This window comes from Vulpes vulpes, chromosome 1 (genome assembly GCF_048418805.1).
Source record: "Vulpes vulpes isolate BD-2025 chromosome 1, VulVul3, whole genome shotgun sequence".
In the NCBI taxonomy this organism is placed as follows: Eukaryota; Metazoa; Chordata; class Mammalia; order Carnivora; family Canidae; genus Vulpes; species Vulpes vulpes.
This window is the reverse complement of record NC_132780.1, coordinates 77,612,676-77,627,815: the sequence shown is the minus strand read 5'-3', so window position 1 is coordinate 77,627,815 and position 15,140 is coordinate 77,612,676. Positions and strand designations below refer to the sequence as shown.

General features: G+C 37.4%; 1 protein-coding gene and 1 pseudogene across 6 annotated transcripts in view; both read right to left on the bottom strand.

Annotated features, from left to right (window-relative positions):
- The window catches only part of IPCEF1 (interaction protein for cytohesin exchange factors 1), a 167,482-nt gene that overhangs the window by 28,672 nt on the left and 123,670 nt on the right, over positions 1–15,140 (bottom strand). For all 6 annotated transcript variants that reach the window (XM_072767490.1, XM_072767501.1, XM_072767508.1 and 3 more), the window contains 3 exons: positions 12,147–12,205; positions 10,710–10,798; positions 1,599–1,956 (listed from right to left, as the gene is read on the bottom strand). In XM_072767490.1, coding sequence (XP_072623591.1) covers positions 1,599–1,956; positions 10,710–10,798; positions 12,147–12,205 — 506 coding nt within the window. The remainder of the gene's footprint in view (positions 1–1,598; positions 1,957–10,709; positions 10,799–12,146; positions 12,206–15,140) is intronic.
- LOC112919543 (U6 spliceosomal RNA) lies at positions 5,043–5,142 on the bottom strand (annotated as a pseudogene).

Genomic DNA, 15,140 nt, shown 5'->3' with positions numbered 1-15,140 from the left:
TTTAAGTGTAAAGCAGATCATTGGCCTAAATTAGGGGTATTAAGCAAAAATGCCATCAGTTGCCAGACAGGTAACTCAACTGGATGAAGCATCTTCAGGTAAGGCCACAGGGAGTGATGACAACTGTGGTGACTTATAGATTGAGTTCCCAACCTGGGCATTCAAATTGGCATATTTCAAAATATTGTACACACACACACACACAGGGACTATAGTCATGATCCTGGGCTTAAATTATCCTGAAACCAAATATTAAATTAACAGGGTATATCTAAAAATTTGAGAACTTAAACTTTCCCTGGTAAGGCTAGGAAAGATGGGAGAGCAGCCATTTGTGTCTTCGGGCCACTTTGGCAAGGTGTCATGGGAATTTCACCAGTCAACCTTTTTCCACAAGTACACTGAAAAAAACGCAAACCGAACTCAGCATTCCCTCACTGCTGAGTATCTTATACCAGATAAGCTGGTTTTTACACCCAAGTAAACAAGGCACAGACCATCCAAAAGGATACATCATGACTGAAAACTAACAATAAAAAAAATCCATCTGCACAAACAATAAAGACCAATTATCACAGAGTATTAAGAAAGTTCATATTATTAGGGCACCTGGGGGGGCTCAGTCGGTGAAGTATCTGCCTTGGGCTCAGGTCATGATCCCAGGGTCCTGCTTTTCCTTCTGCCCCTCCTCCTGCTTGTGCGCGCACACTCTCTCTCAAAAATAAACTAATTAATTAATTAGTTAATTAATTAAATTTACAAAAAAGAAAACACACCATTATTAATTTCTTTACTCCATTAAGTGTTTCCTTTGCTAAGACTTAAAATGTTTTGCTGTTGTTTTTTTTTTTTTTTTTCAAAAGCATGAACTGTGCTCTCCTTTGTGTTTAAAAGATCTAGAGCTGGGGCAGCCTGGGTGGCTCAGCGGTTTAGCGCCACCTTCAGCCCAGAGCATGATTCTGGAGATTTAGGATCAAGTCCCGCCTTGGGTTCCCTGCATGGAGCCTGCTTCTCCCTCTGCCTGTGTCTCTGCCTCTCTCTATCTCTCTCTGTGTATATCTCATGAATAAATAAATAAAATATTTTTTTAAAAAAAGATCTAGAGCTGCCTTCCAAAGTGCATGCAAGTTGTCTGTCTCCCTGTTAACCATGCTGGCACCTTCAGGAGCCAACTCAACTCACAAAGACCCAGACCTTTTCAGTGGTTATGGCCCAGGGCAAGTGGATGCTCTCTCTTTGTTCAGAACCACAACGTATCAATCTACAAAACCCTGCTCTAATCACCACAAACTCCAGGGCATAGAACATAGGACCAAAGAGGAGTCAAGCTTTTCCTCAGATGGGTGGAAAATCACATGTCTCCTAGCTGTAAGCATGTGTCCAGTGACACAGTGGGTAACTAACGGCCTTGAAGTTGGTGTCTTCCACATACAAACTCCTCTACAGAAGCAGCCCTGGTGCTTAGCTCCACCTGACAGTTTAATTATCAAATCATCATTCATGACTTTCAACATTCTTTTTACAAATTAACCCTAGACTTCTATACCCACACATCAATATTCATTCTCCAGAAAGGAGTAGACAACTTCTTGGTTTACCTCTGTCTGCCATCTTTGATCCAGTGGGCTGGTCTGGGACAGCAAGATGGTCCAGGTTGCTACTCAGTGAAGAAGTATCATCACTAGACAAAGAGTTCAAAAATCCACTTTCTGATGTGGCAAAGCTATCCTCCAGAGCCCTGCAACTGTTTGCTTCAGCAGGGGCAGATGAGCGCACTGCCACAGCAAACATTATAGACTGTTCCTCATTGTCAGCAGCGGCCGAACTGTTGCCCATGTCGATCCAGGACTGTCTGTCTCTAGAGAAGGAGGCCAAACTGCTTTGTGTCTTTATTGTACTTTCCAAGGAAGAGCAAGAGCACGATTTGGGTGAAGATGAAGGTGCCTGCTGGGCAGCCTGTTTCATAAATAAAACCAAAAAAGAACGAAATAAATCATGATTAAACCAGCATTCTCTACTTTCCATTTTTAACAAAGGTACTCTAGTGTTTCAGAAACAAATTATTAGTCACAAATTATTTGAAAAACCATTCACAAGTTTTGGATTCCTTTTTTTTTTTCATTTGTTTTACCAACTGTAATTCAGAACAAAAGCTTTTTGTTCTTGTATTTAACCCCTGCTTTTTTTTTTTCAAACAGCTGAAGACATCATATTTAGCTTTATATTTCAGTGATAGGGAAATAGCTGCATTGGCCTTGCATAAGACCTTAATTCTCATACTTCATATGAGGATTATTAGTACAATCCCTTTTTATTCTGTTTGAGTTAAATTTGCTATAAGGGGAAATTAAAATTCTTAAGCTTCCACGTTATTTATTTTGAAGATTCTTTCTTTTGTATATTCTTTTAATGGAGTTTGATTTGCCAACATATAGTGTAACTCCTGGTGCTCATCCCGTCAAGTGCCCCCCTCAGTCACCCCATTCCCCCGCCCACCACCCCTTCCACTACTCCTTGTTCGTTTCCCAGAGTTAGGAGCCTCCCATGTTTTGTCACCCTCTCTGATTCTTCCCACTCATTTTATCTCCTTTCCCCATGATCCCTTTCACTGTTTTTTTATATTCCCTGTATGAGTGAAACCATATGATGATTGTCCTTCTCCGATTGAATTTGAAGATTCTTGAACAGATCACAGCAATGTTCATTATAAAACTGTTACAAAGACTTGATAAAATACACTGAGAGAGAATTTCTCTGTATTCTGTATTTCCATTAGTTGCCAAAAGGAATGAGGTTAAGATTAAATTTAAATTTCATTCTATTTCTTATGGATCTACATGCCACGTTTAACTGACACACTGGGTGCTCTGTAATGTCTTATTAAAGAAGATAAAGAAACCTAAACTAGTCTAAAAAAAGAACCAGAAGAAAAATGTATAATATTTATATTCACATGACAAGAACTACGATGACATTGTCCAAAACCAACTTGTGTAACTGAAATTGTTAGTGGGATAAAGCCAAAGAATAAACTAGGATTTTCTCCCAAAACCTTCAGAACATTGCAACCAACTCAGAATGATTGATTTTGTTTCATACTGTGTGTTCCCAAGAATTTTGCAGGTTCTAAACTCAGAGTTCTAATAGGAAAAGCCAGTATTTACCCAATCTATGCTCAGTTTGCTGAATATTAGACATGCCTTATCAAATAATCAATAAATCCACTTTTTAGTAGCATGACATTAAAATATCCAGTTAAGATACTGATTCATCACATACACTCTATTAATAACATATTTGTACAGACATGAAAACTTTCATTCCAGAATGTGTCAATGAGTTTGTAAATCAGCTGTCTTAAATCACTCAGACCATTTAACAACTAAGAGCTTAATCTGCAATTCACTAAATAAAACCTTAGCTATCTAGAGGAGATAATACATACCCCTCCGAGCTGTCCAAATAAATGCCAAGACTTGCTTACTCATTAGAATGATCTGCAAAATAAATATTAGCAAAAATACCATTCCAATCTAAGTCCTGACATGTTCCCCCATTGTGAGCTATTTTAGTAAAACTTGGCTTTGGTGGGGCCAGCTTCCTTTTCTGAAAAGAGACCAAGTGCAAGCTTTTCCTGTTGCTCCTGCTATTACTGTAATTTGATTAGCAAAATGGGCTATTTGAGCAAAAGCCTGTGTACATAGCTGCTTCAACACTTTCCATTAACCTTTCTGGACCTCAAAACTCTGCTTATGGGCCAAGGAAAGACATGTTTATAGAGCACCAGAAATTTCTGTTAAGTATATTCCTTTTGGGAGTACTACTCAAACATAAATGTTTTCAATCCATTGCTCTACTTTTGTACCATGTAACATTCATAAATGTGATTTTTAAAATTTATTTATTTGACACGGAGAGAGAGAGTGTACGCGCAAGTACAAGCACAGGGAGCAGCAGGCAGAGGGAGAGAGAGAGGCAGGCTCCCTGCTGAAAAGGGAGCCCAACGTGGGGCTTGATCCCAGCTCCCTGAGATCATGACCTGAGAGGAAGACAGACGCTCAACCAACTGAGCCACCTAGGTGTCCCTATAAATTGACTTTTCAATGGAAAAAAAGAAGAGTGAGCAAGAAAAAACAAGGAAAAAGTAGAGAGATGGAAAGAGAACATGAAAAAAAAGAGATGTGTATTAGAAGAGATATTAATAAAATAAGAATCAAAGTGATCCTGGAGTGTCATCACAGAGGGCTCAATATGCAAATGTGCCTTAGAGATACTGTGGTGCTAAATCACAGGTGATTATGTCTACCATCTGTAGCTACCAATAGCCACAGTTAAACAGAGAACACTTAACTCAGTGCCTTATATGAACCATCCAGGTAATATACTCACAAAATTTCTCACTGCAAATCAAATGACAGTCCTCCTCATCCTATCCCAGTGGATTAACACAAACCCATCCTTTATCTCAGTTTAAGGACTGGCTCCTCCAGGAAGCCCTCAGTGGGCTCAGAGCCTGGTGGGTGCCTCTATCTGGTGCTCCCAGGCTTACTTCTATCATACTTGGGAGAAGTCATTTTATTTGTCAACGAATACTATAATTGCTGATTGACTCATTCATCTTTTTTGGTGAGCTACTTGAGAACAGGCTGTGTTTAAGTATTATTTTTACACATCTATTTTTACATCTATACCTGACCTACAATTGATAATAAATTAATACCAGTACAAAATGGTCTAGAAGAAAAATAGCCCAGAGTAGTTTAGTCTCTTATGAAGGAGAACCCTGAAATTCTCTGTAGAATTTCTACAAATGATTTATCCTAATCCCAGGACCTGGGGGTGACAGTCACTGATTGTAATGCAAATACTCCCACAAAATGTTCTCATGATCTCCAACAAAATTATTATTTTACCTATTAAAGATAAGTAATTGCATGGTGGTTCATTTCAGGACATTTGGGTTTTAAACATTTTACTTTTTGATGAGAAAATTTAAAGACATTTTAAAAATCTAAGTTTTAATGAGACTATATGATTAAATTAAAAATCAATATTGCTTTCCCATTTCCTCACAAATTTGCATGTCATCCTTGTTCAGGGGCCACACTAATCTTCTCTGTATCAGTCCAATTTTTTTAAGATTTTTTATTTATTTATTCATAGATACACAGAGAGAGAAAGAGAGAGAGAGAGAGAGAGAGAGAGAGAGAGGCAGAGACACAGGCAGAGGGAGAAGCAGGCTCCATGCAGGGAGCCCGACAGGAGATTCGATCCCGATGTTCGGGATCACACCCTGGACTGAAGGCGGCGCTAAACCCCTGAGCCACCCGGGCTGCCCTCAATCCAATTTTTGTATATGTGCAGCCAAAGTGAGTATGCTTTTTGCCATTTAATGTATATTTTTTTAATTCAAATTCCAGTTACTTAACACACAGTATAATATTAGTTTCAGGTATAGAATTCAGTGATTCAACATTTACATAAGACATTTTTTATTGATCAAAGAAGCTCAATTCAAATGTTGATTAGCTCTAAAATTTTTTTCTTTGACTTGTTTAAAAACATAAATTTGACATAGAGAAAAACAGTTTAAGACAGCCACCAACAGTCTGTCATTAGGAAGAAGTGAGTCAGCATATAAATTTTAAGCAACATTACTCAAAGCATATTTGTTTTTTAAAAGAAGAAAATACAGGAATAACTTAAGACTAAACATAATAAAACCAAATGAGGAAAAAAAATGGAATGTATATGGCTTTTCTTTTATGGGCCACATTAATAAAAACAAATTAGTCAATTGCTGCCAAACCCCAAGAAATATTGTTTGTATTTCTACAGTATGCTGGTAGTAGCATTCTCTAAAAACCCAAAAATCTTGTAGAGCACACATCCCCATCTGACCCTGGCCTCCTGTGTGATCATGGAGGACCTGCTCCTCACCCTAATCCCCAGTATCCTAGTGACCTTGAAGAAACCACTTTACTGCTAGGTCCTATTCCTTAACTTCCTCTTGCCACCATTACCCGCCCCCTCCTTACCTTATCTTCTCAGTTTCTCTCATATCCTGATCCACCCACTGGGTGGTCTATGTTCCAACCAAGTTCAAAATCTGCCCATTCCTTTTTTCAATTATGCCCTGACCTGCATCATCACCATCTCTCACACTAGATCCCTGCAACCCTCCCTCTGATTTATTTGCTTCTATCGTACCCCCGACCTCCCAGGACAGTAGGGACCTCTCGTGCACAGTAGCCTGAGTGGCCCTTTTAAGATGGAAACTGGTCACATCACATCACTCCTCTGCTCCAAACTCCCAAAGGCTCCCTTAAGTAACTCAAAACATCAAAGTCTTTAACAGGCCCTGGGGCCCTACATGGTATGGCCACTGTGACCTTGCAACCTCGTTTCCTGCTGTTCTCATTTTGACTCACTCTGCTTCAGCCACTGACCTCCTTACTCTGCCACCTACGCACCAAGGATATCTTAGCTCTAACTGTTCCCTTTGCATAGAACTCCCCAAACATCCACTTGGCTCTCACACCACCTTTCAAGAGTTTTGCTCAGACCTCAGCTTTCACTCAGGCCTATCCTGGCTACTCTGTTTGAAGCTACGACCCGACTTCCAGAAATCCTATCTCCCCATAGTCACCATGCTTTACTTCTACTGCATAGTACATCATTTACTTATTACATTGATTGTTTCTTACCAGACTCCCTCAACTCAGTTTGACTTCATGAAGAAATAGATCATTGCTTTTTATTTATTTATTTATTCATATGTCCCAAATATTTGGAACAGTCGCTGTCAACAAAATTTGTTAAATGAATAAGTGCATAAACATAGATCAAGTTCCTAGACTATGCTTTTTAATGATTAAACTTAGAAAAAAATATGTGTAACAGATTTTTAATGATGATTAAGCTCTTAAATCACTTTGTAACATCATTGAATAGGAAATATGAAGGAAGTCAGTTCCTTTTTTGCTCTTTTGTTGGTTTCAAGGAATTGTGGATTTCAAGGAATCATGGATACTGATTTCTACAGAGAAACTTCCAAAGTGAAATCTACCGGGTCCCAACTGTCTTGAGCTTTTTTAGCAAGTCTGTCAAAAGGTCCCCATTTCTAATTTCTCTTTGAATAAATGGATGTCCTTTCCTATCCTTCCTGTGAAGTTTTCTCAAGCAGCAGCAGCATAAACAGAAACCTCTTGTTCACTCAGAGAAGATCCTGAAGTGTTCAGGAATGTGGTCCCACCCGTTAGAAGCAGAGGTCCAACTGACCTTGTGCTGAGGTCTTAACCGTTTGCAGCAATTAGAAAGACTGGACATTGAATTACATTTCTAATTCAAGATTCTGACTTTGGGGAGATGATTTTCCAGCATTGTATTAGTCTATAATTTTGAGTTACCATTCCAAAATGAAAGTTCATTACCCAAAATATCTTTTCAAAGCAAGAACTTAGAGAAAAAATGTTTCCACCTAGGCATATATAGCTCACTCCTGGATAGCCTATCGCAGATTGAGCCAACACAATAAGCTGATTCATCCTCTGGATAAAAGTTACCATGAGTTTTTGAATTTTCGTCTGTTTGAATAGAAAGCTTAAATGTTATTTTAACCAAGTGTCTTGCATGTCTATTTTTCAGAAACAAGAGGAAACAAAAACAAAATCTGCCTGGAAAATATGTGAGCTGGAGGAACATATTCTGTTTCTAAGGAAAATAAAATCTAACTGTTCAACATTTATCTATTTCCGATATATTTCTTCAGAAAAAAATGTTAGGAGCACCTGAGTGTCTGAGTCAGTTAAATGCCTTTGGCTCAGGTGGTGACCTCAGGGCCCTGGGATGGAACCCCACATCCGGCTCCCATTCAGTGGGGAGTCTGCTCTTCCCTCTGCCTCTGCCCCCCCTCATACTCTCTCACATAAATAAATAAAATCGTTTTTAAAAGAGAAAAAAATGTTAACCTTGGTGGTCTTCCAGAAAATGCTCAACTTAGAACCTTAAGAAATAACATTTGATCAATGACTCAGAAAATTCTAAAGAATCCTCCCACTTCAATGACCCAACTTATTGGTCTCATATGCATCCCTTCATTTATTTGTTTTGAAACAAGCATTTCCTGAGCTTCTACTGTAACATCAGGTAAAACTGTCATTGTATGATGCAATTGAGCCTTGATCCCTCATCTAAGAAGATAATTTGGTTGCTTTTAGTCTTTTTTTTTAAGATTTTATTTATTTATTCATGAGAGAGAGAGAGACAGTCAGAGACATAGGCAGAAGGAGAAGCAGGCTCCATACAAGGAGCTCTGATGTGGGACTCGATCCCAGGACTCTAGGACCATGCCCTGGGCTGAAGGCAGACGTTCAACCACCAAGCCACCCAGGGTCCCTGCTTACAGTTTAGATCCCTAAAGTAGATCTAGATCTACTAAAGTAGAGTTCTAGATCCCTAAAAATGCTCTTAGTAATCTGTGATACCAGTTGCCACTATAAAACTAAAAACTGCAGTATTTTAGAACTAAAATAAATCATATAAGAATCATGAAGGGGTGGCAGACAGTAGGAGGGAGAGAGAATTTCAGGAAGAGAAAGATGAAGAACCAACCAAATCATTGTGTTACAGGTTAAAATAGGAGAAACAGGGGCATCTGGGTGGCTCAGTCGGTTAAGCATTTGCTTTTGGGGCAGGTCATGATCCCAGGGTCCTGGGATGGAGCCCTATGTCAGGCTTCCAGCTTATCGGGAAATCTACTTCTCCCTCTCCCTGTGACCCTCTCCCTCACTCATTCTCTCTCCCTCTCTCTCTCTCTCTGTCAAATAAATAAAATATTTTTTAAAAAATTAGGACATACAGAGAAAAGAGAAAAGACAGAGGTAGACAGAGACAAAAAGAGAGGGAGGAGAGACAGAGAGAAAGAGAGAAACTAAACAAAATATATACTTCTCTATTAAACTAACTGGGCACATCTATTTAGTCCTTTTTAAATTCAGAAACTGATTTTAAAAGAGGAGAAAGACTACATTAAGGGCAAGTTATGAATACATTAAGATAGGACATATTATAAGTCTAATTCAAAAATTAGTCTGAATTTTACCATATTCAAAGTTTAGTTTTATTTATATCTTAATTTAATAGGCTAGTCCTTCTGAATAGGAATTTTGATAAACATATTAAGTCAAGACATATTTAATTCTGGTCTTGGTTGCTAGCCAAATAAACTAGAAAAGGGACCACAATTCTCCCCTCAGAGCAGGTGACAATAGTAGAGGTCATCATTTAAATGCTATTTAATATCCTAAATCCAGAAACTGGCAAAACAAATAAAGATGAAAACGTCATCACACAAAATAGAAAACTCTGGCAGAAGAGGTCCAGTAGGTGAAGGAGCTGCTGTAACCTATCAGAACCTATAGTCACTTGGGCCCTCGAATGGGCAACTGCCATAGTGGGGTGGAAAGAGCCTAAATGACAGAGTGAGACACAGCAGGGTGTGTCCATCTCAGGTGCTCCATTCACTGCATGTGTAGCCAGGCCATTCTATCTGTCTGAACTTGAGTTTCCTAATCATGAAATAAGGATAGCCACATATACATCCTCATGACCTAGCAATAGGAGACAACTTTTAAAATCAGATACAAAGGCATAATCAGAGCAGAAGAAATGGATAAATCTGCCACATTGAAATCCAAAACAACTATCTATAAAAAGAGATCATGAAACAGTCTAAAAAAGTAAAAGTCATGAAGCAGAAAAGGAGATGTGCCTTCCTTCTGACAAAGAGCTAACATATAGGATAATAAAGACACTTTATAAAAACAAAATAATACCAGTAAGAGAGCTAAAAATGTGCTAAAGACTAAACAGACAGTAAACAAAACAGAAAATCCAAATGACCAATAAATATGAAGAGATGCTTGGCCTCATCAGTAATAAGTGAAATGCAGACTAAATAATACTACTTTTCAGGGTTATGGGGGGAGGTTTAAATGGTTATATACTTAAAGCACCTACAAAAGTCCTGGCACATGGTAGGTAGAAGAACCATAAATAAACTTCCCCCAAAGATCCTTGCCTGATTCCTTCTAAGGGCCATCACTCTAATGCCAACGAGCATCTAAATACAAAGCAAGATGTCAAGTCTTAACATCCATTAATAACCTGAATTTACATTGGATGCTTCTAAAGCTGAGAATTAAACTTGCACTTCTCTCTAGAGAATACACAGAACACTTATTTCATGTACAGATTGAATCCACTAACCCTACTTCTGGCTTCCTGATACCCTTCAGACTCTAATTTTCTCTTCATCTATTGCATTCATCCCCTTTGTGTTCATTTTACATTGTTGTAATGCACATGCCCAGGACAGGCACTTTCAATTCTTTCCGAAGACCATTAGGGTATAAATAAACACTATAAAATAAATCTTTGAAAGCACTGGCTTATCACCCAGAAGCCCTCTGCATTACCCTAAGTCCTGTCAGCATGATACATCTGTGGGTCCAATGCACTGAGTTTGTCACACCAGGGGGTTGCTATGGAGAAAACTGAAAAATCTGAAAATTATACTTGCTCCTTGGAAGGTACATCAATTTAGCCTATTCTAAAAACTGATTGATCAAAGTAGATTCTATGCCACTGGAAGGAATGAGATCCATGCACTTGATCATGACCAATAGAAAAATGAGGTCAGTACGTACCAAAGGAGAGAAAGTCTCTGCAGAGTAAGGAGGGGGTGGTGTCTCCACAGCTATTTCAGGGTCCTCCTGTTCACTCTCACTATAACATTCTATACAAAAATGAAAATGTTTAATGTTTCAACACTGTCATCACTTATTCCATAATGCATGAGCAGAGGTTTTGCTCCATCTGGCTATTATAATTCCAATCCGTTTCAGAAGGGACTCATCTACTGAGCTACCTGGTACAAGGCGATTACATAAGAGGGAAAAAATGAATAGCCATATTAGAGTTTCTGCCCTCATGAGAGTGTAATACATAGGAAGAGGACTAGCCATGGCTCACGGAAAATAAAATAATTCCTCAAAAGAGGTTAAGAGTCATACACTAAGCTTCAATTCAGTAGTGATTAATTTTGATCATAGGAGCTATCAGGAGCTGAAAATGGCTGGATAAGTAAACCAAAACAGTGCACACAGAGTAATGGGAGTACCAGGTTAAGGGTATAGGTTGAGCCAACTATATAAAGTCCCCTAAGGGATGTGGTAAAAAAAAATAAAATAAATAAAACTGAGGCTTTAGCACAGAAGACCTTAAATACCAGGATAAGGAGAAGATCTTTGTGTCGTGATTTTTTTCCCTCACAATCTATAAACACATTTCAAATATACAATGGTTATTTATGTTGTGGCAAAGAGGACCAAGGAAATGGTAAGGACACTGATTTCACACTCTTCCATTGCAGTTCTTTATTGTTTGAAATCAAGTTGTCACTTTTCCATTTCTCAACTTCAGCTTTTATAATTTTTGCTATCCAAAGATATAACTCCCCACCTTCCAATTTCCAAGATTTATGTGATCTGAGCACTTCAAAAATTGTATCAACTCTGTGACTCTGGCACTTAAATCCTCCATCCTCTCAATATTCAGGAGTAATTGCATCATTAAGAAGATTTCAACTCCTGTGGCTTTTGAACCGAAAGAGTTACAGACTGAGCTAAAAATATGGCCTGTGTCCCAATCTGACATTCAGTTTCCTAGCACAAACTTAGAGTAATTAGCCTCAGCATACACCTGGTGGAAATATTAAAATATCAGAGAGGAAATAGTGGGATGAAAGTTATCTGTCTAGATCATGACGAGATCATGTCTCTGAGTAAGAACTGAGTGAGTGGGGCAATAAAACATTTGTACTGGCAGTTGTTTGAGATGTCAGTGAAGCCTACAGCTGCTAATGTGTGGGTGAAGTGTAAAAAGCATTCTTAGCCAGCATGGGAAGCTATTCCATGTTGGTGAGTCTGTGCGAATTTGTCTGCTTCTACATATTTTCAGATAATTTCAAATGCCAAAGTATGTTTCATTAGGACAAGACTATGCATAGAACTTGACATTGTATTTTCATCCTATCTCATCTTAAGATTCTTACTAAATTTTCAGAAATTGAAAATAGAACATACCTTCATCCTTTGTAGCAGATTCATGATGGATTACAGCTAATCCAAGCTTGTTTAACCACCTAAAATTCAAATAGAAAATAAATGCTTAGCCAAAGAGATTGGTCATCTCTTATCTACCTTCCCCCCCCATAACCTGAAGGAAGGTCTTGTGCCAGTCTTTACAACGCAATTGTTATAATTCTATAGTTGGTCTAAACATTTCCAGAAACAGCATAACTTTGTGGTATTGAAATCTAAAACCACTTGTTTGACAATACTTTGTTTACATGGGATATTCTTTGTAAGACAAGAAGTAAGGCTGTCCATTATCCAGTTGGCTAAGGTGGGCAACTATATATTCTAAATATCTGAACAAATATATCTTTTGCAACTGTGCATTTGGAATTTTTAGCAACCATCAAAACCTGTATCCTTGAATTTAGTAACCTGACCATTAAAGTACCATCTTTATAATTCTTAAAATGTAATTTTATTTCACAAAAAGATAAAGAAAGGATGTCCATTTTTAAGCCAGATTTTTATATTAATCAATAAAAGATATGGCCAGAGTTTGACAGGTATTTCTAAGCTGCGGAAATGTTTAATTTCTTGAAGAATTTTATGTTAGGTAAAAATTTACAATGTCCTATCGTCTTAACAATTTACCATTTTATTGGCAATAATTTGCAACTAAACATCAGTAATAAAAATAGAACTAGACAAACTTGAAGGAACTCAAACTTGGCTCATGATCTCAGGCCATTGGAGTTCCTTTTCAAGGGATTAGTCAGGAACATATTTTATTACACAAATTCATGAAAGACAGAATGTGTCTAATCATATGTTCTTAGCTATATAACTTTCTATTTAAAGGGAAAATATTATTTTGGGGTGGTAATAATCTGATTTATTTCCCACCTCTTTCCAGTTTTCTATATTTTTAAAAAGTATTCCATATTATGTGTTCACTTTTCTTTTTCTTTTTTTTTTTTTTTTTTTAGAAACCAGTGTATTCAGTAGTGGCCTAAGTCAACCAATACCAATAAAAAAAAAAGAATGTTATGCATTTATTGACTCACTTATACTTTCCATTTCTTCTAGTTCTGTATTGCTTCATGAACTATCCAGCATGCTGGTCCCTCACTACTGCATAATTATTGCACATTCCCAAGTCTTTTCAGCTGTTAACAAATTAGGAATCCTTACCCAACCCTCAACCTGTCATGGTCTTGCCATATTTATTATTATTAATAGGAAATATATAAATTTCATTTTAACAAATAAGCAGAACTTTCTATAAGAAGGAAGATGAACTTCAGATGAATTTAAGAAGCCCCTCAGGGGTGCCCAGGTGGCTCAGTCAGTTAAGCGACCAAATCTTGATTTCAGCCTAGGTCATAATCTTAGAGTCATGAAATTGAGCTCCCAGTCAGCCTCCACTGGGGCTCCAACAGGCTCTGTGCTCAGTGGGGAGTCTCCTCTCTCTCTCTCTCTCTCCTCCTTCTGCCCCTCCTCCTGCTTGTACTCTCTAAATATATACAAATATTATATATTATATAAAATATATATAATAAAATATATTTTTTTAAAGGCACTTTAAGAAGCCCCATCAGCACAATGATAAACATGAACTCTTTAATGGCCACTTAAAACCAGACTAATACATGGGCCCAGACCCCACCATAGAAACCAAAAAGTGTTTAAGACCCAATAGAATAATAAACAACTGAAAAAAAAAAACAGGAAATCAAATAGAACAAATTTATCAGCCTCCATAGAATTTTGGGAAATGCATATTTAAACACAGGAAAATATTCACCACTAGACTGGCAAAACTTTAAAATACTGATTTCTAGAATTGAGGAGGAAACATTCTCATCCTTTGTTCAGTTGAACTTCAAAACTGATACAGCCAATTTTAAGCAGGCAAGTTGACGATACTAATCAAAATTTAAATATCTACCCCCTAATTATAAATGTCTGTCCTACAAACCACAAATAAGTGTGGAAGAATGTTAATTCAACAAGACATGCAATGGCAAAAAGAAAAAAACACTGATACAATATAATCATCCATTAATAGGAAAATGGATAAAATATGGCACTAATTTCATCAGTACAATTAATGTGATAATGAAGCTAATAAAAAGACTGAGATAGGAAGCCTTATGATGGCCTGGAAAAATCCTAACATACTGTTAAGTGAAAAAAGCAAGTACAGAACAATATGATTAGCCTGATTCACTGTACTTTTAAAACCTTGTATTTGTACATGTGCATGAATTGGTATGCAAAGAAAAGCATCAGGAAGGATGTATGTCCCTCACACTGTTAAAAGTGGTTAATCCTAGGGAGAGAAGATGAATTGGAGAGTGAAGCTAGGAGTATGGGAAGGTTTTCACTTTAAATACTTCTGAATTATAGTATTTTTTACAAGAATATGTTTTGTGTGTTATTTAACTGAAGGAAACATTTTAAAGTACATTTCTAAAACTTGATCAGGCAAAGCACAATGTATTTATTCACTTTCAAAATACCCAAACTAACTATTCTTAATTTATACCCGATTTCATAAGTGCATACTGACCTTCCCCCCAAAACAGCATCTAAAAATGAAATAGACAGTTTTTAACATATCAAGACAAAAAAATAGTTTTGAACTGAGTAAGCCTGAAACAATAAAAGGCATTTCTAAGTTCCTTTTCAGAACACAGAAATACAGAAATATAGCAAAACGAAAGAGTATTGACAATAAAGAAAAGATTCCTCCCAGCTCTTACCCAAAACTCATGTCCTTTTCATTGCCACCATTAGATACTTGCTGTAGAAAACATGATCGTTCAGAATCTTGTTTGACTGTTTCCTTTCTAGAACCCACTAGCTTAGAGTACCTCCTTTGCTAAGAACTTTTTTTAAAACCAAGGCAGTAGAGAAATTTCTATTTGTGGCTAAATAGATGGATGCACAAAAAGACTTATATTTACATAAAAAAAGATGACAGATGTTTCCTGGGAG